The sequence below is a fragment of the Tachyglossus aculeatus genome, chromosome 24 (genome assembly GCF_015852505.1).
Source record: "Tachyglossus aculeatus isolate mTacAcu1 chromosome 24, mTacAcu1.pri, whole genome shotgun sequence".
In the NCBI taxonomy this organism is placed as follows: Eukaryota; Metazoa; Chordata; class Mammalia; order Monotremata; family Tachyglossidae; genus Tachyglossus; species Tachyglossus aculeatus.
Window position 1 is genome coordinate 22,894,072 of NC_052089.1, and position 26,190 is coordinate 22,920,261.

General features: G+C 50.4%; 1 protein-coding gene across 2 annotated transcripts in view; it reads left to right on the forward strand.

The window, feature by feature from the left end:
* Window positions 1-26,190, forward strand: part of HLCS (holocarboxylase synthetase) — a 103,288-nt gene that overhangs the window by 40,689 nt on the left and 36,409 nt on the right. For both annotated transcript variants that reach the window (XM_038766355.1, XM_038766353.1), the window contains one exon: window positions 2,794-3,065. In XM_038766355.1, coding sequence (XP_038622283.1) covers window positions 2,794-3,065 — 272 coding nt within the window. The remainder of the gene's footprint in view (window positions 1-2,793; window positions 3,066-26,190) is intronic.

Genomic DNA, 26,190 nt, shown 5'->3' on the forward strand with positions numbered 1-26,190 from the left:
AGCCCGCCCGGTCCCTCCTTCCTCCCCAGCCCCGAGCTGTCTTCCCCGCCAGCGGAGAACCCACCCTGGAAAATTTACAGCCCCTTCCTCAGCTCCTGAGCCCCGCCAGCCCCCAGGTCTCCCTGCTTCCAGGTGGCAGGGGCCAGTGATTCTGATTAAGAGGTGTCAATCAGCTCCTGCAGCTGGGGCGGAGGAGCCGGGCTTCCGAATCCAGGTTTATTTCCAGCTCCCCGGAGACTGGGGAGGGGGCGGCGGGAAGCAGGGCAAGCCGAAGGGTCATGTGGACCCATTGGGCTGCTGCCCCCACCCCCCTGAGAGTCAGAGTCTCCTCCACCATCCGTGTCTTCCTATTCCGGTTCTCCCCCGTCTTCCATGGTTTAGTGGGGAAAGGGTCACGGATGCGGGCGGGGGTCCGGCATTGGGCCTGAATCTTGGTACCTTTCCATCCTTGGTCCCTCAGTGCTTAGAACAGTGCTTTGCACATAGTAAGCGCTTAACAAATGCCCTTACTATGATTTGCACCGCAAATGTTCGTTATGTCTGTGTCTCCAGAATTCGTGAATGTTTTCCCAACCTAAACATCAGAAACTTTGGCCCTGGAATTGGTTTTTTACCTCCACTTAATGATGTTAGCAATAATAATGGCCTTTATTAAGTGCTTACTATGTGCCCAGCACTGTGCTAAGTGCTGGGATAGACACAGTCTCTGTCTTACATGGCGCTTACAGGCCGAGAGAGGGAGAACAGGTATCTTTTCCCCATTTTACAGCTGAGGAAACCAAGGCCCAGAGAAAGTCAGCACCTCTCTCCTAGTCACCCAGCAGGCCGGGCTGAGAACCCAGGTGCCCTGATTCCCAGGCCTGTATTCCCTCCAGTAGGTCACATTGCTTCTTCCTATCAGGGCTCTTTCCCAAGCCTCTTTCTTGGGGTGCCCATCAGTGTCACCGTCTCTGTCTCCTTGTTAACATCCTCTACTGCAGCAAGGTCTCCGGGGTCAGTATCACTCCATTTTGTCATCCTCCCACGGGGACCCCACCCAACCCTTAGCTTGCAGGCAGGGGGTCACCTCGGTGGCCTTCTTTAGCCCAGATCCTGCCGCGGGGTCCAGCCCAACTACACATAGAGGTGACCAGGCCGCGACTTGAGAGCTTCCTGCTGCCTTCTCTCACTGTCCGTTCTACTCAGCACTAGGAGAGCAGGGGCACCGTCTCCAAGGAACGATGGGGTACTCCCCAAATATCCCCCTTCACGGCCCTGGCCTGTTGTGCTTTCCTATATTGTCCCCATCCCCTGTCTGCCCCCAGGGCCAGAACAAAACGGGGGCACCTTTGGATGCGTGAGAGAAAAGCTGGAGTCAGGAGGATTGGCTGGCACGGGGATGCCCAATCCATCCATCAATCAAAGGTATTTACTGAACACTTACTGTGTGCGAGGTACAGTGCTGAGCCCTTGAGAGAATCCATTATAGTAGAGTTGATAGACGTGACCCCTGCCTACTAAGAGCTTACAGTCTAGAGATAAATAGGGTGGACACAGTCCCTTTCTCTGTGGTGGGGGCTTCGCAGGAGGGAGAAGGTGGGGAGTCAGGGGCAGAGGGACATAGGGAACAGGATGATGGCTGCGAACCAAGAGCACAGAGGGGTTTCTGATTTTAGAGAAGCCTGGGCTCCCTCGGTGCCCACCATCTCACCTTTCTGAGACTACTTCTTGATCTGTTACGTGGAGCGATTCCGTCGTTGTCATACTTGACTCAATCGGTAGCGTTGGCTGAGCATCTGCTGAGTGCCCAGCTCTGTTTTTTAGTACACTGAGTGCCCTCGGGAGCCTGCGTAAGGGTAAGTTAAGAGACACAAGCGGTGCCCACGTGGGACAACCTGGTCACCTTGTGTGTCCCCCCCCCCCAGTGCTTAGAACAGTGCTTTGAACATAGTAAGCACTTAATAAATGTCATTATCATTATTATTTTTTGCAGTCAGAGGTCGTGGGTTCAAATCCCTGCTCCGCCACTTGTCTGCTGTGTGACTTTGGGCAAGTCACTTCCCTTCTCTGGGCCTCAGTTCCCTCATCTGCAAAATGGGGATGAAGACTGTGAGCCCCACGTAGGACTTGATCACCTTGTAACCTCCCCAGCGTTTAGAACAGTGCTTTGCACATAGTAAGCACTTAATAAATGCCATCATTATTGTAATTATTATTATTCAGAGGGTTTATGGCGTGGCAGAGGAGTTTGCAGTCGCTGCTAAAGTAGCGTTGCTCAGTGGAAAGAGCTCGGGCTTTGGAGTCCGAGGTCAGGGGTTCAATTGCCAGCTGTGTGACTTTGGGCAAGTCACTTCTCTGAGCCTCAGTTCCCTCATCTGTAAAATGGGGATGAAGACTGTGAACCCCCGATGGGACAACCTGATCATCTTGTAACCTCCCCAGTGCTTAGAACAGCGCTTTGCACACAGTAAGTGCTTAATAAATGACATTATTATTATTATTAATCATCTTGCTTCAGCTTGGGTAGGTTGTAGTGACCATGGTGGTAGGCTCGGCGGAAGATGGGAGACGGCGTGGAGAACTCCCCCTGTTGTGTGTGTGAATGCCGGTTCGTTCGTTCTTTGAGCACTTACTGTGTGCAGAGCACTATACTAAGTGCTTGGGAAAGTACAATACAACAATAAGGTGGCAGAAGAGTGGTAGAGAGGGGCCGTGAGCCCGGGCTTGGCTCAGGGCAGCAGGAGGCGGGAGGCGGGCACCGCCTCGGCCCCCTCCTGCCGATCGAGGCCAACACGTCTCTTCCTTGTCTTCCAGGAAACTGGAAGGGCCTTCAGGCAGTGGCTGGAGAAGCATGTGGATGCCCAGGGGACGATCCCCTCTCACCAGGTCACCCTCCAGTTCGTTCCCTCTTACGAGCCGGAGGTGGAAGTGACCCCGGCCCGCATCCCTGTCGTCATGGAGACCGAGGGCTTCGCCTCGGAGTATTTCAGCCTGGACACCTATCGGGAGAACCTGCGGACTAAGACGCTGGGGAAAGTGGTGCTTTTCACCGAAGTGACGACCTCCACCATGAGCCTCCTGGACGGGTAAGAGCCCAGCGCGGTCTCGGCCCAGAGCGCCGGCAGAGCGGATCGCGTCGAGGCCCACTGGGCTCACCCTCGGGCTGTCCCGTGCCCTGAGTGGTGGGCCCCTTTGGCCGCTTAACTTCCCAGGAGCTCTTTCACAGTGGCGTCACTGGTGGTGGTTGCCACCCACCTAGAGCAGGGGAGGTAGGAGTAGTAGCTGCAGGGGATACTTGCAGTTCTGGGTGGGCGACGCGCCCGTCCCGGTTGACCGTCCTGCCTCTGGTCGGGGCCAAACTTGGCCCGGGCCCCAGGAAGGTTGGGCTCTAAGCGCAGCCTCCATACGGCGGAGCAGGTGGAGCCCGCCTGGGTCCTCCTTCCAGCGGCTCCACTGGGTTTAGCCCGGCAAATGGAGGGGTCCCGTCCGGTACATCAAATCCAGCTGATAGAGGCCGACGGAGCCGCGCGTGCCGCCGAGACCCGTGCTCGCTCCGCTCCGGCCCAATTTACATTTTTCCACCCCTCCATCATCCCCCTCGGAGGTTTCGGCATTTTTCCCTTGGCTGCCAGAGGTTTCCTCCGCCCCTCTGGTTTCCCGGGCTTTGATTAAAGGCTCCAAAATCCAAAACAGATGAAAAGAAATGCATCAGGGGGATTTCAGTTGCTGAGGCTCAGTGGACAGGGCTGGAGTGCAGCAGCGGGTCGGCGCGCCGGGAAGGCCCGGGGGCGGCAGCTGGCCGCCGCTTAGAGCAGGGTGATGGATTCGGGGCTCCGTCGGCCCCCGGAGTTTCAGGGTGTGCTGCCCCCGGCCGAGGCTCTGTGGGTCCCAGGGAGACCCTGGGGATGGGGAGACATTGGAAGTCGAACACAAGGGGAGCTGGGTTTTTTCAGATGGTGACGGCTGTAATGGAACTGTGAATCCACGGTCAGCTAACTCTGATGCTTGAAATGACGAGAGAAGGCCTTTCCTTCCACTCACACCTCTTGGGCCGCGCCTTGACTTCTGAGAGAGTGATGGTTCCCCTTTCAGACAGCCTTCCCAAATTGGATGGGGCCCGCGGTGATGAGTTGTTGGAGGGGCACCCACAAGCTGGGCGGGGTGTCCTGGAGAGTTTGGGGACCGGGTGGGGGGTAGGGGGGTGCGGTCGTTTCAGTTGGTTTCGTCCTCCACATAAAGGGGACTCCCTTCATACAGAACAGGGCCTCCTCCCCAGAGGCAGGAGTAGGGAGGCTGGAGGCCTAGCCAAATGTATCCCCGCATCAGAGAGGTGTATGTGTGAGTGTGTGTGGGCAGACATGTGTCCAACCCACCTGCCCGCCTGGTGTCTGGCCAGGACTTGAGGGTGAGACCTTGAGGGGCCTAGCAGATGAGAGTGTTGGCCCTGTGAGGAAGCAGGACAGGGGAATCAGTCAATCTGTGGTATTTATTGAGTGTTTACTCTGTCGTATTGGACTCTCCCAAGTCTTTAGTACAGTCCTCCGCACAGAGTTGAGGGCAAGTTCCCCGCCAACGAGGAGCCAGGCCAGGGCCGAGGAAGCTGGGGGAAGAGGTGAGGAGGAGGGTCGGCTTCCCCTCGGACCGTCCTTCCCTCCATCCCGGGCGCTCCTTTCCCCCCCGAAGGCCCAGGGCTCCCCGGTCCGAATTGCGTCTCTGGAATCTAACGGAAGAGCGGGGTCTGCGTTCCTCAAACCCAGGGGGAGAAATGAAAGCCACTGCCACCCCATAAACTGGGCCAGGGTGGAGGAGAAACCACCCTCTCTGTCCAGGGGCTCGCTGCTCCTCGAATCAGGAGCGGAGGCAAAGACCTCAGGTGCCCGAAACGTCCCGGGCCAAACTCCCGCGGGCCCCCCGCCGGCTCCCCCCTTCAAACCCCCAAAGTGCTCCAGACCCGGGGAGGGCAGAAAGGGAACTGGAACTAATTTAATGGCTCAGTGACCTCACAGTAGAGAAACAGGCGGATTCTAATAGGGGTCTTTGTCTGCATTTCCACCCTGGCTGGTAACATGCCAGTCAAGAGTCCGGCCCCAGAAACAGGTGGAAACTATTAGACCTGTCATAAAGTTTGAAAAATTGATTCTCCAGCCTAAGTGAATAGATTGAACCTGACAGTGTTGTCCTACAGATTCTAAGGGAAAATTCTGTAGTTTAATTTGGACTCCCTTGATTATTCATTAGCTCTCCAGATGGCCCGTGTTGATGTTTTGCATATCAGAGCACGTACCGTGTTATCGCTGCTGCGCGCTTTGCGTGCAGGGAGGGAGCGAGCCGAGTATGAATGTACCTATAAGCGGCTCTGATGAAGGTGCATTAGCGTGTGTAAAATATTGGGGGGGGATGCTTGGCCTAGCCATCCCGGGGTCTCTGACCTGTCCTTGACACGCAGGGTATGAGCGTGAACCCTCAGAGAAGGCTGGTTTTCCAAAAGCTGCGTTTTTCTAGGTGAGGTGTGTTTTCTGTGTATTCTTTGCCGCATCGAAAACAAGGCTTGAGTCCAGCCCAATGCTTCCTCCTCTCTGGCTGTCGGGCTCTGCCCCCTCCCAGTGAGTCCTACTTGTCACGGGTGATGGGATCCACATCCCGATTCTCAGGGGCGGATTGTGGCCAAAGGCAGCTTTTCCGATGGCGCCTTCGAGGCCCAGTTGGGTTCAAAGGTTCCTGGTCGCGCTGCCTTGTAGTAGACCGCGGATGTGGGCGGGCCTGGGGAAGGTGGAGATTTCGACCTGGATGACCACGGTGGTCACACCCGGGCCGGAACAAGGATCCGCTCCCATTTTAGGTGTGAGCCACCCGGACCCGGGCCTCGCCAGACACCCTAGGGACCAGCACTAGCCTTTGGTTGAGTGGCCTCATGTCCGGGTTTCAGCCGACCTGTGCCCCGTCCTGGGCCGACATGGTACCGGGCACTTTTCTTTGGCCTCCTGCCACCGTGCCTGGCCTCACGGCCATTCTCGAACCATCGGGAGGACCAGGGCGATGCCCCAGGTTCAAGCTCCCTGAGGACTTGGTATGGGTGGAAGAGGTGCAGTAGGGGCCGGGCAGAGGCGGAGTGGCTATCAGAGAGAGAAGCTTGCACGTGGAAATGTATGGACGCCCCCAGAATCTCGCCTGGCTCCCGACCCCCGTGGGCGCTCAGTCTGAGGTCCTGGACTCTGATGGCCGGGCAGTTGTTGGTCTTCCTGGTCTCCCCATCCCCGTTCAGTTTTCAGACCTCGGCGGCAGAAAGGCGAGGATCTGAGCCAACCCTGACCCGAAACTGTTGGGATCAGGCTCCCGGGCCGGAGCGTCGGGTGACCCAAGCGGACTTGGGAGAGCGCTTCTCCGGGGGCCCCGGTTCGCTGAACTCTGGATGCTCTGCCCTGGCCTCGGGCCTAATGAGTTTGGGGAGTGGGGCTCCCCCCCAAATCGTGTGGGGGTTAGTGACAAAGACCATGTCTCTCTCGCTGTGCTCCTTCCAAACCAAACAGGCGGCGAGGAGGCTCCTGGGTGTTGAACCCTTTCTGTGCAGCATCTGAAACATCCACCCCCGCCCCCCCGATCGGTTTCTGCTCATTCCCGGGGCCGGGGGGCACGCGCTGTTTCTGCATGAGGGGGATTCCATCACCCATCAGTCTGAGGCCCAGCATTTTTTCTGCATTGCACAAGGAGTCATTCATCACTTGCGTGCTCTTTTTCTCCCCCTTTGCTCTCCCACAAGAGTAGTCACACTAGCGAGAGGGAAAGTGATGAAGTTAGGCCTGGCAGAAAGATTCTTGCCGATCCTGTTTTTCTCAGAGGGGCCGCGGACGGTGGTGTGTTGGTGGTGTGGGTCTGCTCTTGCTCCCTTCCCTCCTCCGGTCCCCAAACTTGACCCGCCAGGGTCCTCCAAGCAGGCTACACTCCCCAGGCAGGACGGCGCTAGCCGCCCAAGACAGCGGATGGTCCAGCCTCCGAAGAAGACACCGTGCCTTCAGGTGGCTGGGCTGGGGTGTGCAATTCTATCCTCCAGCAGAATAGGCGTTTGATCGCTCGCTCCCAAGCTAGCGAGTTACACGCTTGGCAGCACCCGGACACCTGGAATTTCTGTGCTGCTCCCCGCTCCTCCGCCCACTCCAGCTCGGGTGTCCGGCTTCCCAGCTCCACATGCTGGATGGTCTTCCCCCTTCGCACCCGCTTCTCAGTCCTCCCTGCCAGTGGAACAGCGGGCTCTGCTAGGCTCTGCTCACTTCATTCATTCAGTCATATTTATTGAGCACTTACTGAGTGCAGAGCACTGTACTAAGTGCTTGGGAAGTACAAGTTGGCAACATATAGAGACGGTCCCTACGCGGCAACGGGCTCACAATCAATCAATCAATCAGTCGTGTTTATTGAGCGCTTACTGTGTGCAGAGCACTGTACTAAGCGCTTGGGAAGTACAAGTTGGCAACATATAGAGACAGTCCCTACCCAACAGTGGGCTCACAGTCTAGAATGGGGAGACAGAGAACAAAACCAAACATATTAACAAAATAAAATAAATAGAATAGATATCTACAAGTAAAATAAATGGAGTAATAAATATGTACAAACATACATACATATATACAGGTGCTGTGGGGAAGGGAAGGAGGTAAGACGTGGGGGATGGAGAGGGGGACAAGGGGGAGAGGAAGGAGGGTTACAGACAACAAAACAAAACGTGGACAGGTGTCAAGTCGACAGAACAAATACAATTAAAGCTAGATTCACATCATTAACAAAATATAGAATATTAAATATGTACACATAAAATAAATAGAGTGATAAATCTCTACAATCAATCAATCAATCGTATTTGATTGCATACAATCAAATGCAATATATACAGCCATATATACAGGTGCTTTGCAGTGCTTTGCACATAGTAAGCACCTAATAAATGCCGTTATTATTATTATTATTATTAAAGAGCAGAAGGCTTCAGCTCCGTATTCCCCAAGCCACAAACTCAGCCCTCCTAACGTCTCCTGGTTGTGGCGACTGTTGAACGCTTAGCCTGCCACGTCTCAGCCCGAGCTGGATGCAGCCCGAGTCCAGTGGGGAGGAATTTTTCACTGAAGAAGAGGGACTGGGGAGGTGGCGGAGGGTTTGGAGGAGATGAGATGTGTGCCCAGTGATTCGATAGATTGGTCGTCATGTAATGCAAAGATGGAAGCAGGGGGAAAACTTGGGAGCCCTCTAATTCTCAGCCTCCTTTTTGGCCGATTGGTGTCCATGGATCTCTCTGCTAATCTAAGAGGGTGTACTCGGCATTCTCTCATTCCTAAGGCACCATTTCAAACCATTCCTTGCACTATCCCAAGCCCTCAGTACAGTGCTCTGCACACAGTAAGCAATCAGTGGATACCATTAATTCCTTTAATACCATAATGGTATTAAACCATATGATATTTAATACCATAATACCTTTAATACCATAATTAATTCCTTTAATACCGTAATACCATTAATTCCAGAGAAGCAGCGTGGGTCGGTGGAAGGAGCAAGGGCTGTGGACATAGAGGTCATGGGTTCAAATCCCGCCTCTGCCAATTGTCAGCTGTGTGACTTTGGGCAAGTCACTTAACTTCTCTGTGCCTCAGTTCCCCCATCTGTAAAATGGGGATTAAGACTGTGAGCCCCACGTGGGACAACCTGATCACCTTGTATCCTCCCCAGCACTTAGAACAGTGCTTTACACATAGCGCTGCTTAAATGCCATTATTATTATTATTGTTATTCCTTTTATTGCACAGGGCAAGAGGGAAAAATGTGTAGAAATTAGGAAAGAAGCTGAAAGAATTTTTAATAGCGGTTTAGGTGAGGAAAACAGGTTAGGGTTTACAGGGATTTTAAAGCCTTGTTGAAGAGAAGGTCTTTTAAAAAAAAAAAAACTCAAAAAAGAAAGAAACAAAAGCAGGTAGTTTTTTGGGGGGGTTTGAGAGAGAGAATGTAATTACAAAAATGTTTATTATTGGGCAGATTCTTGGAGCAGGCCAATTTTCCTCATATTTATTCTTTATTCTTTCTTTTACTGCTAGATTCTGAAATTTAATTTATTTCTACTTATGTAATATAGCAGCAAATGAAAATTTGTGGCGGTGGATGATGGCTAAAGATGGGACTGCACTGTTTAAAGGAAATGAAAGTTAGCGGAGACACGGCACTAGCTGCTGCGGGGCCAGGTTCCTTCTGAGGAATTTACGATCCCTGGCACATGATTTCTGAGCTTCCCCTCTGGACTTGCCTCAAACCAAGGAAAATGTGCCATCTTGGAACAGTGGCCCTTTGGCTCCCGCAGAGGCAGAGGAGCCCTGTGCTTCTGATTGTGACGTGTTGGGGATTGTTCTGCAAACACTGCAGTAAGCTTTGGGGAGACTATGAAAGAATCAATTCAGACCTCAGGGGGCTTCACAATCTCAGAGGGGTCAGATAGAGACAGGGAGCACCGAGACTGTAATCCAGCCAGCCAGAAAGTGCATGATCAATCAATCAATCAATCGTATTTATTACTAAGCACTTGGGAAGTACAAGTTGGCAACATATAGAGACGGTCCCTACCGAACAGTGGGCTCAGTCTAGAAGGGGGAGACAGAGAACTAAACAAAACATAGTAACAAAATAAAATAAATAGAATAGATATGTACAAGTAAAATAAATACAGTAATAAATACGTACAAACATATATCCATATATACAGGTGCTGTGGGGAAGGGAAGGAGGTAAGGCGGGGGGGATGGAGAGGGGGAGGAGGGGGAGAGGAGAGCATGATCATTCCGCTTTTCAGAAAGTCCCTCAGGGAACCAGTCAAGTAGTGGTGGTGGTTCATTCATTCATCCATTCATTCAATCGTGTTTATTGAGCGCTTACTGTGTGCAGAGCACTGTACTAAGCGCTTGGGAAGTTCAAGTTGGCAACATATAGAGACGGTCCCTACCCAACATTGGGCTCACAGTCTAGAAGGGGGAGACAGAGAACAAAACAAATTAACAAAATAAAATAAGTAGAATAAATATGTACAAGTAAAATAAATAAATAGAGTAATAAATACGTACAAACATATATACAGGTTGAGTGCTTGCTGAGTGTGGAACCCTGTGCTGAGCGCTTGGGAGAGTAAGAGAAGCACCATGGCCTAGTGGATAGAGCCCAGGCTTGGGAGTCGGGTCGTGGGTTCTAATCCTGGCTCCACCACTCATCAGCTGTGTGACTTTGGGCAAGTCACTTCACTTCTCTGCACCTCAGTGACCTCATCTGTAAAATGGAGATTAAGACTGTGAGCCCCATGTGGGACACCTCATTATCTTGTATCCTACCCTAGCACTTAGAAAAGTGCTTGGCATATAGTAAGCACTTAACAAATACTATTTATTATTATTATTATTATTATTATTATTATCCCGATCCCTGCCCCTTGGGAGCTGCGAGTAAGAGGACCTGGATTCTATTTCCAGCTTCACCACTTGCTATCTGGGTGACCTAGCTCACTTCTTTTAATCAGTCAATCAGTGGTATTTATTGAGCGCTTACTGTGTGCAAGAGCACTGTACGAAGCACTTGGGTGAGTACAGTATCAAAGTTGGGAGACACAATCCCTCTCCACAACGAGCTGACGGTCTAGAGGAGGAAGTTTTGATAAATGGTCAGGAGAAATCCTTTTAATAATAATGATGGCATTTGTTAAGCACTGACTATGTGTTAATAATAATATGGCATTTGTTAGGCACTGTTCTAAGCACTGGGGGAGATCCAAGGTCATCAGGTTGTACCATGTGGGGCTCACAGTCTTAATCCCCATTTTACAGATGAGGGAACTGAAGGGCAGAGAAGTGAAGTGACTTGCCCAAAGTCGCACAGCTGACCATTGGCGGAGCCGGGATTAGAACCCATGACTTCTGACGCCCGGGCTCTTTCCACTATGCTCCTCTGCTTCTCATCTGTAAATTGCGGGGGGTTGGGGGGGGTCAATACCTGGTCTTCCTTGTACTTAGACCGTGAACCCCGTTGTGGGACAGGGACTGTGTCCAACCTGATTTTCACATATCTACCCCAGCACCTAGCACATTGCTTGGCACATAGTAAGCACTTCATAAATGCCACAGTTGTTATTATTCGTAGGGGAGAGAGTCATTGTAATCAAATCCAGGTAAGGGAAAGGTGATTGTGTTATTTGGGGTGCTACAACCTTCAAACACCCCAAATTGTCCTCAGTGAAACCCAGTCATCACATCCCCTGTTCTCTCAGGGCTTGTACGATGGGCAGGGCCGAACTCCCACAATGCCAGCCCAGAGCCCCGGGACCTCAGAGCCTGGATGGCAGAAGATTTATGAGCTGCCAGGCTCTCACCTGAACCCCTCATAACATGATAGACAGATTCATCGGTGCCCAGTCCCACTGAGCTGACCCAAGGCCCTCTCTGCCGCACGGACTGTTCGTGCGGCTGGTTGTCTTGGGCGACAACATGCCAGATTTCAGGGTTTGTGGCGCAGTTTAACGTTGTGATGTTTCTCAGGTCCGGGAGGGTGGGTGGGTTTCTGGTCTTGAGGGAGGGCTCCCTGATTTAGTGACCAGAAATGAGCCGCTGGGCTGACGGTTCTCCAGTTTTGCTTCCCTTGCACCACATCCTCCCCCAGACTCCTCCTCCTCATCTTCTTTCCGTCCTCTCCCTGGTGTGGCTGCCGGGGGGTTGGGGGGGCCCTCATGGCCGCCGGGCATTGAGAGGCCTGTGCCATCACTTGTTATGCCAGGCAGGCACTCCGACACAATGACATCAAACAGAACATTTTGTGGAAGCCCAGCTGAGTCCTCCCAAATCTAAAGCCTGTTACTGGGCGGCCCCCAGACTTCATGAGAAGCAGCAATGCCTAGTGAATAGAACACGGGCCTAGGAGTCAAAAGGACCTGGGTTCTAATCCTGACTCCATTACTTGTCTACTCTGTGACTTTGGGCAAGGTGCTTCATTTCTCCGGGCCTCAATTACCTCATCTGCAAAATTGAGATTAAGACTGTGAGCCCAATATAGGATAGGGACTGTATCCAACCTGATTTGCTTGTATCCCCTACAGTGCCTGGCACATAGTTATTACTTAAAAAAATTATTATTACTATTATTATTGTTGTTCCCGCTCCCTGCTCAGAACAGCTGCATTTCCTTCCCAGGTCTCCATGAGCACGGGCTCCTCTTCTGAGCCCTGGATCTCGGTGGCAGGAGTAGCTGAGGGGGGAGACTGGACACTTAAAAATAGTGGACATAAAGGCATCCGGTGCTGTAACTTTACCAGACAGGATGCAGTGGCTGAAAACCAGATCAGTGTCTGGCATAAAACAGGAAAACTGTCCACTTTTGGCCTACCCCTCCTCCCTCTCCAACTCCAAACCCTCACATACATCTCAGAAATGAAATATTAGTTTTGTGCTAATAACCAAGCCCATTTTGCCCATGTCAGAAAGTTATATCTTTCCAAGGACAGGAGCCTTCTGGGAACCCAAGGCCAGAGAGCCCTTTTTCTCTCAGAAAGCCCGTCTTAGGCATCGCGGAATAGATCCGTGAGCGAGGCGGAGGTTTAATTTTACCATAATTTTAGACTTTTCAGAACTGGAAATCAGATACAGAGGCATTTTAACTTTTCTTTGACTTGAATTTTTAACAGGCTCGGGCCCGTGTTTTTATTAAAAATTTGAACCCAGCACCTTCTTTGTAGTACAATTCCAGATGTGAGATAGAAGAGAAATTGTTGCAGGCCACCTGCTTCCTGGGTATTAAAAACTCTGGGGTGGCTGAGTTTTGGGGGCAGCGCATGTGGCAGTGAATAATTCTACAATCTTAACGCTCCAAATCAGGACTAGTGTGGAGCATTGGCGACAGAATGCTCAGAACTTTGCTATCGCCGCCTGTCCGTCTGTCTTATCCCCGGTTTTCCAAGTAATCCCCTTTTCCAGGGGGAGTAGGGGAAGATCATTATTAGGTGGAGGGTGACAGGGTGGGCTTGTGTGGACACAGCAGGGGCCAGCTGCTCCTGGAACTGCAGTCCGGGGAAACGGACTGATTAGCTCTAATATACGTCTCTCAGCTTTCCCTTTCTTCCGTCAGTGTCTCCCCAGGCAGTTTTGAGCCCATTAAAAAAAAAATGGCATTTGTTCAGTGCTTACTATGTAGCAGGTACTGTAGAAAGCACTGGGGTAGATACAAGCTGATCCGGTTGGACACAATCCATGTCCCACATGGGGTTCACAGCATTTAGTCTCCATTTTACAGATGAAGGTAGCAGGCCCAGAGAAGTTAAGTGACTTGTCCAGAGTCATACAGCAGACACTGCCCACTGTTCCGAGCTCTGTACCGGGCAAGGCGAGGCGCAGCAGGAGAAGAAATAGCCTCTGCCCCTGAGGAGTTTGCAAGTTGATGGGGGAGACCCAGTGAACAGAAACCACAAAGCATAAGTTTCGTTCTTTCGGGCGACTGTCCAGAATACCACCCCAGGTGTGGGCATTGTGGAGAAGACGACACAGTCTCTCCACTATCTTTAGTTATTGAGCCTAGAAATAGAGAAAATCCACGCAATCCAGATAATCAGGCCAAACAGGGGCCTGTGGCACCAGCATAGACGAGGGACCAGGTCATGGTCAGGGTGGTTCTTCCTGCCGAAGCCGAAGTGGGCTTGGACCCTGTGGTGACTAATAATAGCGATGGTATTTGTTAGGCATTTACTATGTGCCAAGCACTGTTCTAAGCACTGGAGTAGGTACACGGTAATCAGGTTGTCCCCCGTGGGGCTCACAGTCTTCACCTACAGTGAAGTGACTACCCACAGAGATTTATCTACCTAGTCTATCTCCCTCTAGACTGTGAGCTCGTTGTGGGCAGGGAATGTGTCTGTTGTTGTATTGTACTCTCCCAAGCGCTTAGTACAGTGCTTTGCACATAGTAAGGACTCCATAAATATGACTGAATGGATGAATAGTCCGGGCCCACGTCTACAGTGGCCTGGTTAAGTTGGGGCAGTCTCAGAGAAAACAAAGAATCAGCCTCCTTCATCTGGTGATTTCATCTGGGGGGTTGGGGAGGGCTGCAATAGCCAGATAATTGAGGCCAACACATCATTCTAGAGAAGCAGCGTGGCTCAGTGGAAAAGAGCATGGGCTTTGGGGTCAGAGGTCATGGGTTCAAATCCCGGCTCTGGCAATTGTCAGCTGGGTGACTTTGGGCAAGTCACTTCACTTCTCTGTGCCTCAGTTACCTCATCTGTAAACTGGGGATGAAGACTGTGAGCCCCCCAGTGGGACAGCCTGATCATCTTGTAACCTCCCCAGCGCTTAGAGCAGTGCTTTGCACATAGTAAGCGCTTAATAAATGCCATTGTCATTATTATTATTATAAGCTAAAGGCTTTTCTACACTGACCTGATAAAGTCCATGCAGCTCTGTCTAGGGTCAAAGCCAGACTGCAGACAGAAAGAGAAATCTGGACCAAGACAAATTTCCTGTGCCTTTGGGCAAGGCAACCATTCTCTGTTTTCTCAAACTACCCTTCGCCGTCCAGCATTGAGGGCACCCAATGCCAGTGTAGAAACAGCCCCAGCTGCCTTTACATTGCCAAACGTGACACTGGAAAAATGTGTGCTTCCAGAGAGTAGTGAAGATTGAATTCTGCCTACGGACCCTGAAAATATAATATGAGAAGTATTGTATTTCCGGGTGAGTGGTCTGACTTCAAGAAACCATCAGAGTGGGCGAGTCATTGGAAAAGAAAGTATCTTTGCCAAGGCTAGGGGGTCGGTGCCAGGGAAAGAGCAGAGGCCTGGCACGGCCTCCTTGGTGGTCTTAGGCCTCTACTCCTTATTTAAAATATTCCCTTATGGTCCGTCAGTCATAAGTTTTATATCCGTTGTCAAATTGTACTTTCCAAGCGCTTAGTACAGTGCTCTGCACACAGTAAGCGCGCAATAAATACGATCGAATGAATAAGTTTTAGTCCCGGCTCCGCCACTTGTCTGCTGTGTGACGTTGGGCAAGTCATTTCACTTTTTGGTGCCTTAATAATAATAATGGCATTTGTTAAGCGCTTACTATGTGAAAAGCACTGGGGGGGGGGGAATACAAGGTGATCAGGTTGTCCCACGTGGGGCTCACCGTCTTCATCCCCATTTTACAGATGAGGTAATGAGGCTCCGAGAAATTAAGTGATTTGCCCAAGGTCACACAGCAGACGTGGCAGAGCTGGGATTCGAACCCATGACCTCTGACTCCAAAGCTCTTTCCACGGAGCCACGCTGCTTCTCTAAGTTAGTTAGAGAGTTAGTTATCTCATCTGTAAAATGGGGATTGAGACTGAGCCTATGTGGGACTCCTAACAAGTACCAATAATTATTAAGAAGTACTCTTAAGTACTTGTGCTTAACAAGTACTATTCTTCTTATTATTATTACTACTCTTATTATGAACAATAGATTATATAATGTATAATATATATTATGAATAATATTATTATTAGCCTGCCCTCCCCCCATAGTTGGGTGGGGGATTGGTGGTTTATACCCGTATGGGCTTGCTTTTATCCGGGGATGGCAGAAGTGAATCGGAGAGATGCGAGTCCCAGGTCGTGCTGCTGGAATGGGAAGGGATCGGCATTAACTGGGAACAGCTCAGAGCAAGGGTCCTAGTCTGGTCATTTAGCTAACGAGGCAGAAGAGTAGAGGGAGAGGGAATGTTCTAGATAGAGGACGTGCAGGTAAAATGTCCAACTAGGCTGACATTATCCAGGCCAAGAAAGGTCGAAACTGGATTTTCCCTCATTTTCCCCCCTTCCCTCAGAATCGCATCACCTCTGGGGCGGGGCGACCGAGCCAGTTTTTCATGAAAGATGGAGAGGCCGAAACCCTCCTCTCTTGTTTTTCTTATTTTAAAGGCCTTTTGGCCGCTGAGGGAAATGGAAAAGCGAGACCCCGAACGGGAAATGTTTCAAGTCATTTCAAACTGATTTTATTGTGGTTCTCTGAAAAAACAAACCTGTTCTGAGGGGAGCTGATTGAGTGATAATTTATAAGTAGCGAAGTGTTAAAGTCGATAAGTGCCTCCCACTGTGGAGAAAACTGCCTGTCCACGGCCGAAGAGCCGAGGCGTTTATTTTAACTCTGGGAAACATTTATTACTCCAGACTTTCTTCCATTCATTCATGGTATCTGTCCTGCCAGATGTGCCGGGTTCGAATTAGGCACGGGGTGTAAAACGCGGTAATCCCTGGCTGGGTTGGTTTTCACGGAAGGCGATTCATGCCCCGGTGCTCCCGGGCCCCCTCCCAGCCCTGGCCCCCTTCTCCGGCCCACCCCCGCTGAGCCCTGGCCCGCCACCCAAAAGAAGTGGAGACGTCGCCAGGCTTGAGGGCTCACCCTTTTCCTGGGTTTCTGTACTTTGTCCTCCAGCTGCTTCCCCCGGCGCCGTTTGAAACATCGTTTGAAAATGTATTGAAAAGGGCTACATGGGATTTTATGCTGTAGCTGTGCACAACTTGAGAACCATGCACCCTCTCTGACCCCTCTCCGGCATGGCTGCTCTCCCTGCCCTCGCCAACACCGCTTCACACCCCGGTCCCTCCGCCGGGCTCTTTCAACCCCCACCTCGGGCCGGGCACAGAACAGGCCCCAGAAAACCCCCAGATGCTTCCAGGGAGCAACACGAGCAAAGGCTGACTGCAAGAAGAGATAGGGACTTTTGGGTTACATTCACTCAATCATATTTAATGAGCGCTTACTGTTTCCAGGGCATTGTATTAAGCACTTGGGAGAGTACAGTATACCAATGAACACATTCCCTGCCCACAGCGAGCTTAGAGTCTAGAGGGGGAGACGGACATTAATATAGATAAATAAATGACAGATATGTACATAAGTGCCGTGAGACTAGGAGGGCGGATGAATAAAGGGAGCCAGTCAAGGCGACGCAGAAGGGAGTGGAAGAAGAGGAAAGGAGGGCTTAGTCAGGGAAGGCCTCTTGGAGGACATGTGCCTTCAATAAGGCTTTGAAGTGGGGGAAAGTAATACCTTTTTGGTTGTTTGGCAACTGATGGAGAGAACCATTTTTACCGTTAAAAACAGAGCCCCGATAATCTGGAGGGAAATTGTGCGTCCCATCAAACACTGCAGCGGGGAAAGCGGTCATGTTTGACTGACCAGATGAGCGGTTCCGATAGCTGGCCAGGAATACTGTCCACGGGAAGCTGGAAGGAACCAAAACAGTCTCGATTCAGAAGCAGGGAGTGGGCTGGAGAAGCACCCTGGTCTAGTGATGATGATGGTATTTGTTAAAAGCTTACAACGTGCCACGCACTGTTCTAAGTGCTAAGGATAGAGCCCGGAAGTCAGTAGGACCTGGGTTCTGATTCTGGCTCTGTCACTTGTCTGCCCTGTGGCATTGGGCAGGTCACTTCACTTCCCTGTGCCTCAGTTACCTCGTCTGTAAAATAGGGATTAGGATTCCGAGCCCCACATGGGACAGGCACTGTGTCCAATCTGCTATTCTTGTATCTACCCCGGCGCTTAGTATAGTGCGTGGCACTTATTAAGCGCTTAATAAATCCCACAATTATTATTATTAGTGCCAGGCACATAATAAGCTCTTAGCAAATACCATAAAAAAAAAGCGGGGGGGGGGGGTGGAGTATTGCTTTAAAATGATCAAGGCAGCAGGCCGCTAGACGGGCCATGGGTATGTACGCATTTGGTTTCCCAAGCTCTGGTGAATCTTGGGTTTTCCCATTTTCTTTTCGGGCTTTGGGACTCAGCAGCCGTCTTGCCCTGGGCTCCAGGAGGAAAAAGGAATGCCCGGGGGGGTCTCTCTCTGTGGTTTCTCCCTAACTAGGTGATTATTGCAGGAGAGCGCATACCGCCTGGGCAGTCGGGGCTTGAGTTCTCCTCTCCGCAGCGAGGGCTGTATTACATTGCTTCCCCCGGTAGCCTGCCCTGAGCTCTCCCCGGGCGTTAATTGGGTCTGCAGGGTTTCAGAAGGCCACTGTTGGTGTCACACAGGTTATTTATGTCCTTCACTTACGTGGAGGCAGTGGTGTTGGTTTGTAATCCGAGATGGATTCCTATTTTAGGAAATCCCACCTAAGTTAATGGCCATTTGCGCGTCTCTTATAACCCACGCCGCGTACGTTCTGAATCCGGCGGCCCGTCCACCCGCCCGTCCACCCGCCCGGCCCCCACTTCTGAATTCACAGCACATTTGTAACCCGACAGGCTCCCCACCAGGAGGCCCTCGGCGACTGCCGCCGGTCTTGAGGGGTGGACGGTGTCCCTGATCTCAAGCAGCCCACCTGCGGCCCGGGCCGGACGGGCTCCGTACAGCCCCGGGGGCCAGAAGAGGCCCATGACTTGTGTGGGTCCCTGGGGGTGGCAGTCAATCAGTCTATCAATCAGTCACATTGATTGAGTGCTCACTGCGTGCAGGACACCGTATTGAGCGCCTGGAAGGAGACAGGATGCTAGAGTTGGTAAACACGGTCCTGGCCTACAGTGAGCTTCCAGTCTAGATGGGGAAGCAGACATTAACATAAGTTAACATAAGTTACCTGTATATATGTATATATGTTTGTACATATTTATTACTCAATTTATTTATTTATTTTACTTGTACATATCTATTCTATTTATTTTATTTTGTTAGTATGGTTTTGTTCTCTGTCTCCCCCTTTTAGACTGTGAGCCCACTGTTGGATAGGGACTGTCTCTGTATGTTGCCAACTTGTACTTCCCAAGCGCTTAGTACAGTGCTCTGCACACAGTAAGCGCTCAATAAATACGATTGATGATGATGATGATGATAAGTAAATAAAGTAAGGATCTGGACCTAAGTACGGTGAGGCTGAGGGAGGGATGGAAAAATAGGAGCAAATCCAAGCGCAAGGATTACACAGAAGAAAGTGGAAGAAGAGGAATTGAGGAAATGGTCTGAAGGGTCCATGTGGGACATGGACTGTATCCAACCTAATAAACTAGTATAATAATGATAGCATTTATTAAGCGCTTACTATGTGCAAAGCACTGTTCTTAGCACTGGGGAGGTTACACGGTGATCAGGTTGTCCCACGGAGGGCTCACAGTCTTAATCCCCATTTTCCAGATGAGGTAGCTGAGGCACAGAGAAGCTAAGTGACTTGACTAAAGTCACACAGCTGGCAATCGGCGGAGCCGGGATTTGAACCCGTGACCTCTGACTCCAAAGCCCGGACTCTTTCTACTGAGCCATGCTAGTATCTACTCCAGGGCTTAGAACAGTGCTTGACACATAGTAAACGCTTAACAGATACCCTAAAACAAATCAAGCGAGCAAATCTTCCTTCTGAAATGGGACATAATAGTAATAATAATACAGATCAATCAGTGGTATTTATCGAGCACTTACTGTGTACAGAGCACCATACTAAGCGCTTGGGAAAATACAATACAGTAGAGTAGGTAGGCACATTCCCTGCCATAAGGAGTTTACAGTCTAGAGGGGGAGATACACATTCAAATAAATTACAGATATGGGCATAAGTTCTGGGGGGTTGAGGGACGGGTGAATATCAAGTTGTTAAAGGGTACAGATAATAATAATAATAATGATAATAATAATAATGACATTTATTAAGTGCTTACTATGTGCCAAGCACTGTTCTAAGCACTGGGGAGGTTACACGATGATCAGGTTGTCCCACGGGGGGCTCACAGTCTTAATCCCCATTTTCCAGATGAGGTAACTGAGGCACAGAGAAGTGAAGTGACTTGCCCAAAGTCACACAGCTGGCAATTGGCGGAGCTGGGATTTGAACCCATGACCTCTGACTCCGAAGCCCAGGCTCTTTCCACTGAGCCACGCTACAGATCCAAGTGCAAAGGTGACCCAGGGGAAATGGAGCAGGGAAGTAGGATCATACTAAGCTCTGGCGGTAGTACAGTGCAGGAGAATTAATAGACACGATCCCTTCTGGAGCATTGTTTACCCCCAGGGCCTAATTTATTAATCGTATTTATTGAGTGCTTACTCTGTGCAAAGCACCGCACTAAGTGCTTGGGAGAGTACGATATAATAATAATAATAATAATGATGGCATTTGTTAAGCGCTTACTATGTGCCAAGCACATAGCGCTGGAGGGATACAGGGTAATCAGGTTGTCCCACGTGGGGCTCACAGTCTTAATACCCATTTTACAGATGAGGGAACTGAGGCCCAGAGAAGTGAAGTGACTTGCCCAAGGTCACACAGCAGACAAGTGGCGAAGCCGGGATTTGATCCCATGACCTCTGACTCCAAAGCCCGGGCTCTTTCCACTGAGCCACGCTGCTTCTCTAACGGTTCAACGCGGTACTGTAACGGTTCAGACACATTCCCAACCCACAGTGAGCTTTTGGTCAAGAGCGGGGACAGACATTAAAATAAATAAGGAAATAAATTACAGATTACATGGGAAGCAGCGTGGCTCAATAGAAAGAGCCTGGGTTTTGGAGTCAGAGGTCATGGTTTCGAATCCCGGCTCTGCCAAGTGTCAGCTGTGTGACTTTGGGCAAGTCACTTAACTTCTCTGTGCCTCAGTTATCTCATCTGTAAAATGGGGATTAAGACTGTGAGCCCCCTGTGGGACAACCTGATCACTTTGTAAGCTCCCCAGCACTTAGAACAGTGCTTTGCACATAGTAAGCGCTTAATAAATACCATTATTATTATTATTGGGTTTCATCCGGCCCGTGGGAGGGAAGAAGGGAGAGGTGGGGGATTATCCCCATTTTGTAATTGGGGAAACTGAGGCCCAAAAAGGGCAAGTGACTTGCCCAAGGGACCCCAGTTGATAAGTGGCAGGGCCGGGATTAGAACCTGGCTCCCAGGACTGTGTTCTGTTCCTCTGGTAGGGAGGGGCCCGGTGGTCTGAGCCCAGGGCTTCTGGCTCCGTCCTTCAGCCCACATGTCCTCATGACGCTATTGTGGCTTCCAGGGGAATGAGAATGTCCTCCTTCCTGGCGAGAGCCGGCATTCCGGCCGAAGACCGTCGGGTGGGAGGGAATGTCCATGACAGAGCAGTCTCTCACGAGTCCAAAGATGAAGGTCAGGGCAGCTCAAGCGCTTTTGCGGAGGGCTGTCTTTAAGGGACATAATCAATCAATCAATCAATCATATTTATTGAGCGCTTACTATGTGCAGAGCACTGTACTAAGCGCTTGGGAAGTACAAATTGGCAACACATAGAGACAGTCCCTACCCAACAGTGGGCTCACAGTCTAAAAGGGGGAGACAGAGAACAGAACCAAACATACCAACAAAATAAAATAAATAGGATAGAAATGTACAAGTAAAATAAATAAATAAATAAATAGAGTAATAAATATGTACAACCATATATACATATATACAGGTGCTGTGGGGAAGGGAAGGAGGTAAGATGGGGGATGGAGAGGGGGACGAGGGGGAGAGGAAGGAAGGGGCTCAGTCTGGGAAGGCCTCCTGGAGGAGGTGAGCTCTTAGCAGGGCCTTGAAGGGTATCAACCAATCAATGCTATTTATTGCGTGCTTACTGTGTGCAGAGCACTGTACAGAGCACTTGGGTGAGGCCAATAAAACAGAGTTGCTAGATTGGGAATTACTCATTCACTCTCCCACGCTTCAAAGCTTTATTGAAGACACATCTTCTCCAAGAGGCCTTCCCTGACTTTTCAAGTCACATAAGGAAAGTGGCCTGACTTTTTCCTAGAGAAAATGACCCCAGATAAGCAGTTCAAAAAGCATAGAACTGCTGTTGAGAAGCAGCGTGGCTCAATGGAAAAAGCCTAGGCTTTGGAGTCAGAAGTCACGGGTTCAAATCCCGGCTCTGTCATTGTCAGCTGTGTGGCTTTGGACAAGTCACTTCACTTCTCCTTGCCTCAGTTCCCTCATCTGTAAAATGGAGATGAAGACTGTGAGCCCCACGTGGGACAACCTGATCACCCTGTAACCTCCCCAGCGCTTAGAGAAGCAGCATGGCTCAGTGGAAAGAGCTTTGGAGTCAGAGGTCATGGGTTCAAATCCTGGCTCCACCAATTGTCAGCTGTGTGACTTTGGGCAAGTCACTTGACTTCCCTGTGCCTCAGTTACCTCCTCTGTAAAATGGGGATTAAGACTGTGAGCCCCCCGTGGGACAACCTGATCACCTTGTAGACTCCCCAGCATTTAGAACAGTGCTTTGCACATAGTAAGTGCTTAATAAATGCCACCATTATTATTATTATTAGAACAGTGCTTTGCACATAGTAAGCACTTAAATGCCATCATTATTATTATTTATTTATAGTAATACTGTGTTTTGGCTGAAGATGAAGAGAGCCAGCCTTTTACCTAGTTGTGATGAAGGAAGGGAAATTTGTGAAGGAGGGAATTTTCACCGGCAGATAGTTTTTTGTGGGCAGGGAGTGTGTCCATTCTATTTGCATTCTGGGCAGGGAGTTTGTCTAGCAGCTCAATTGTATGGTACTCTCCCAAGCGCTTAGTACAGTGCTCTGCACACACTAAAAGCACTCAGTAAATACCATCAATTGATTGATTCCTGATCACTTAGTTCAGGGCGAGGCACCCAAGGAGTGCTCAGTAAATGCTATTACAACTTCTACTATTGCTTCTATCAATCAAAGCCACTTTTTTATAGCATTTATTAAGCGCTTACTGTGTGCAAAGCACTGTTCTAAGTGCTGGAGAGGTTACAAGGTAATCAGGTTGTTCCACAGGGGACTCACAATATTAATCCCCATTTTACATAGGACGGGACTGGGGCCCAGAGAAGTTAAGTGACTTGCACAAAGTCACACAGCTAATTGGCGGAGTCGGGATTTGAACCCATGACCTCTGACTCCAAAGCCCGTGCTCTTTCCACTGAGCCTCACTGCTTCTCTGCTTGGCACTTACTTTGTGCAGAGCACTATACTGTGGGCTTGGGAGAGCACAAGAGAGTTGGTATTAAAAATGCTCGATAAATACCATTGATTAATTGACTGACATGCTCCTTGCCTTCAAGGAGCTTGCAACCTATAATAATAATAATGATGGGATTTGTTCAGTGCTTGCTATGTGCCCTGGGGTAGATACAAGGTAATCAGGTTGTCCCACGTGGGGCTCACAGTCTCAATCCCCATTTTACAGAGAGGTAACTGAGGCACAGAGAAGCGAAGAGACTTGCCCAGAGTCACACAGCCGATAAGTGGCGGAGCCAGGATTAGAACCCACAACCTCTGACTCCCAAGCCCACGCTCTTTCCACTAAGCCGTGCCGTTTCTCACCTAGCATCACCACTGCCACCTTCTCCTCCCTTTACGAGATCCCTTCGGTATGGTCACCTGATGACCTTCGGAGCCTCCCGCCGGGCAGGTGCAGAGGACAGGGCCTTTGTGCCTCGGTTGGGTTTTGGGTGGCACGTTCTTAAACATACATGTTAGTTTTGTGGGAGAATGATTTGCTGAGCACAAATGATGGAGTTTGCTTTCCAGAATTCGCCACCCTCCGCCCCCTGAGGAATGCAAACAATCAGATTACGTCAATGGAAAAAATGAACAGAATCGAATGAGTTTGGAGTCTAGATCGTTTAGAAACAGCCGGCCAAAGAGTAAGGTGCTTCGTATCCATGGGCATTAGGCAACAAAGCGCTGGCTTTACATTAGTTGTATTGATAAATGTTTTTCTTTCATTGGAAAACATGATTTTTGGTAAAGTGCCCTGTAATCAATCAATCAATCGGTAGTATTTTTTGAGCGCTGACTTTGTGCAGAGCACAGCCCTAAGCACTTAGTGGGGTAAGGCGGAGTTAGAAGACACGATTCCTGACCTCAAAGTGTTTACGACCTAAAACACAACTCCTCTGGGAAATAACCCGCCCCTCGGATAAGGAGGGAGAGTTCCCCTAATCCGCTGTCGGATAAGGAGGGAAAGTTCCGCCAATCCATAGGGAATTTTCCATTTTACCTAGAAGGTCTTCCCAAGGCGCAGAATGTTTGAGATACCAAGTTGCCTCACCACTCTGTCCCACCACTCAGCCGCTCCATTTCAGCCTCTTCAAGGTCACTGTTAAAATAACACAGTGTAATTTATTAGCACAAATACTCCAGCGGCATTTATTCACCCCAGTGTTACATCAAATCTATCCTTTATTATTTTAGGATTAGATTTCCTTGTACAACAAGAATGTTATGATTTTCTGCAGCAGGGTTTTATTAACCCCTTCCAAAATGGAGTGCCGGTTAGTCCCTGCCCGTCTCCTTCGTTAACCGAGGAGCAAGTCAGCCCGGCTCCCAGGGCTACTGCTCACCCAGTATGGGTTAGCAACCCACTTCTTCTTTCTCCCTGCCCTGAAAAAAGCATCTTCTCTGTCAGCCCCACCGACAGCCCCTGGAGTTTTTGTAGCCGAGATGAGGGCCCTCCAGCAGGTTGGCGGGAAATGGCATGGGACACTGAGGGGGTTAGGAGACCCCAGTTCTAGCTTTAGCCCTCCCACAGACCTGCCAGCTGACAGGGGGCAATTGTCTTAACCTCTCTGAGCTTTGGTCTCCCCATCTGCAAATTGGGGATGGGGATCCTTCTCTCCATTATTCCTAGACTGTGAGCTCCGCATCTGAGCTTATTTTCTTATGTCCACCCCAACGCCTTGCTCCGGGCAAGCCCTGATGCAAACATCGGGAGGGGGCCGCCCCATGCAATCGGGCGGGAGCCATCTGGACCCACCAGGGCCAGCCCATGGCCTACTCCTGGTCATGACTCCAGAGCCGGTATCAATCAATCATATTCCAATCAATCAGTCATATTTATTGAGCACTTACAATGTACGGTCAACAGCTGGGAGAGTACAGCACAACAGGATTAGCGGACACGTTCCCCGCCCTTAACGAGCTTACAGTCTAGAGGAGAAGACAGACATTAACATGAATAAACAATATATAGTCCCAAGATAGGTACATAAATTCAAAGATATGTACATAAATTCCGAGATAGGTAGTCTGTTACTGCAATGATGGTGACCAGAACAGGCTGCTGTTAGTTAGAAAATGGGCCCGGGAAAGGGGATGTGGTGGCCAGGGGAGGTCTAGCCTCCTCTCTCCTGCCCCAGGGCTCAGGGGCCGTCCCTGCTGAAGTCCCCAGGGACTCTGGCAGGGGTAGAGAGGGAGAAGGAAGACCTACCCCATGCCCTCAATCTCCCCCAGTTGTCTTGAGAGGCCCAACCCTGAGATTAGCCCCCAGGATGGCCAGAATAAATGTGTAGGGTGAGGGAAGGGGGTTGGCCACCATCTCTAGAACTGCTGGACAGTGTCCACAGTTACCTTTGTTCATTCCCCTGCCAGCCTTTCGCCTCCGTTATGGCTCTGTTGCGTCTTCCCCCTGGGGTAACCTGGTAGCGAGTGCCATCACCGTTCTGCCATCTTGCCACAGGCCCGCTGGAGCCCAGGGAGGGTGACTTCTGAGCAAGGCTCCTGGAGTCCGGAGTTCAAGGGAAATCAATCGTCCAGTTGGCCAGGAGCCACAGTGCATGGATTTCAGAGAGAAAGGAGAGAAAAAGACCCCCCCAGAGAGGCCCATCCCGGTGCCCCCAGGCACCTGGTAAACAAAGCCAGGCCAAAGTCGGGATCTTCGGCAAACCTGAGCAAAGACAAGTATTTATCGACAAGAATGGCTTTGAGGCGGGTGGAGGAGATGAGCTGTTTGCCTGCAGATTTAGTGGTTGTTTAGACAAGCCAAACTCCTGATACCTCTTCAGTCAGAGCAGGCCCTCCTCAAGGTTGAAAGGAAAAGGAGAAGCTGAGGGGCTGATGGGAGTGGGGGGAAGGAAGGGGTAGTAATTGTGTGTATTCTGAAGGGAGCTTGCCCCACCCAGGATTGATTTCCCTCCCTGGGCTGCCTTGATTTCACACAATTTCTCCTCCCCGCAGTCCCTGAAGTCTCCCCTCAGCTCAGGGATATACTTCACAAATCACTTTTCCCCTGTCCTTCTTAAGGAAATCCCTTTAGCGGGGCCTGAAGCAGAGGAGAGGAGGAGGGCCATCCCTCACAAGCGGGCTGAGGGTCAGGTGCTGCTGAATTGGGCCAAGCAAGGCCCCAGATTGGGGTATGGGAGGGAAGTGGGAGAGAGAATAATTATCATTGTTATTATTATTATTAAGTGGAATGGGATGTGTAATTCCTCCCGGAGAGGGA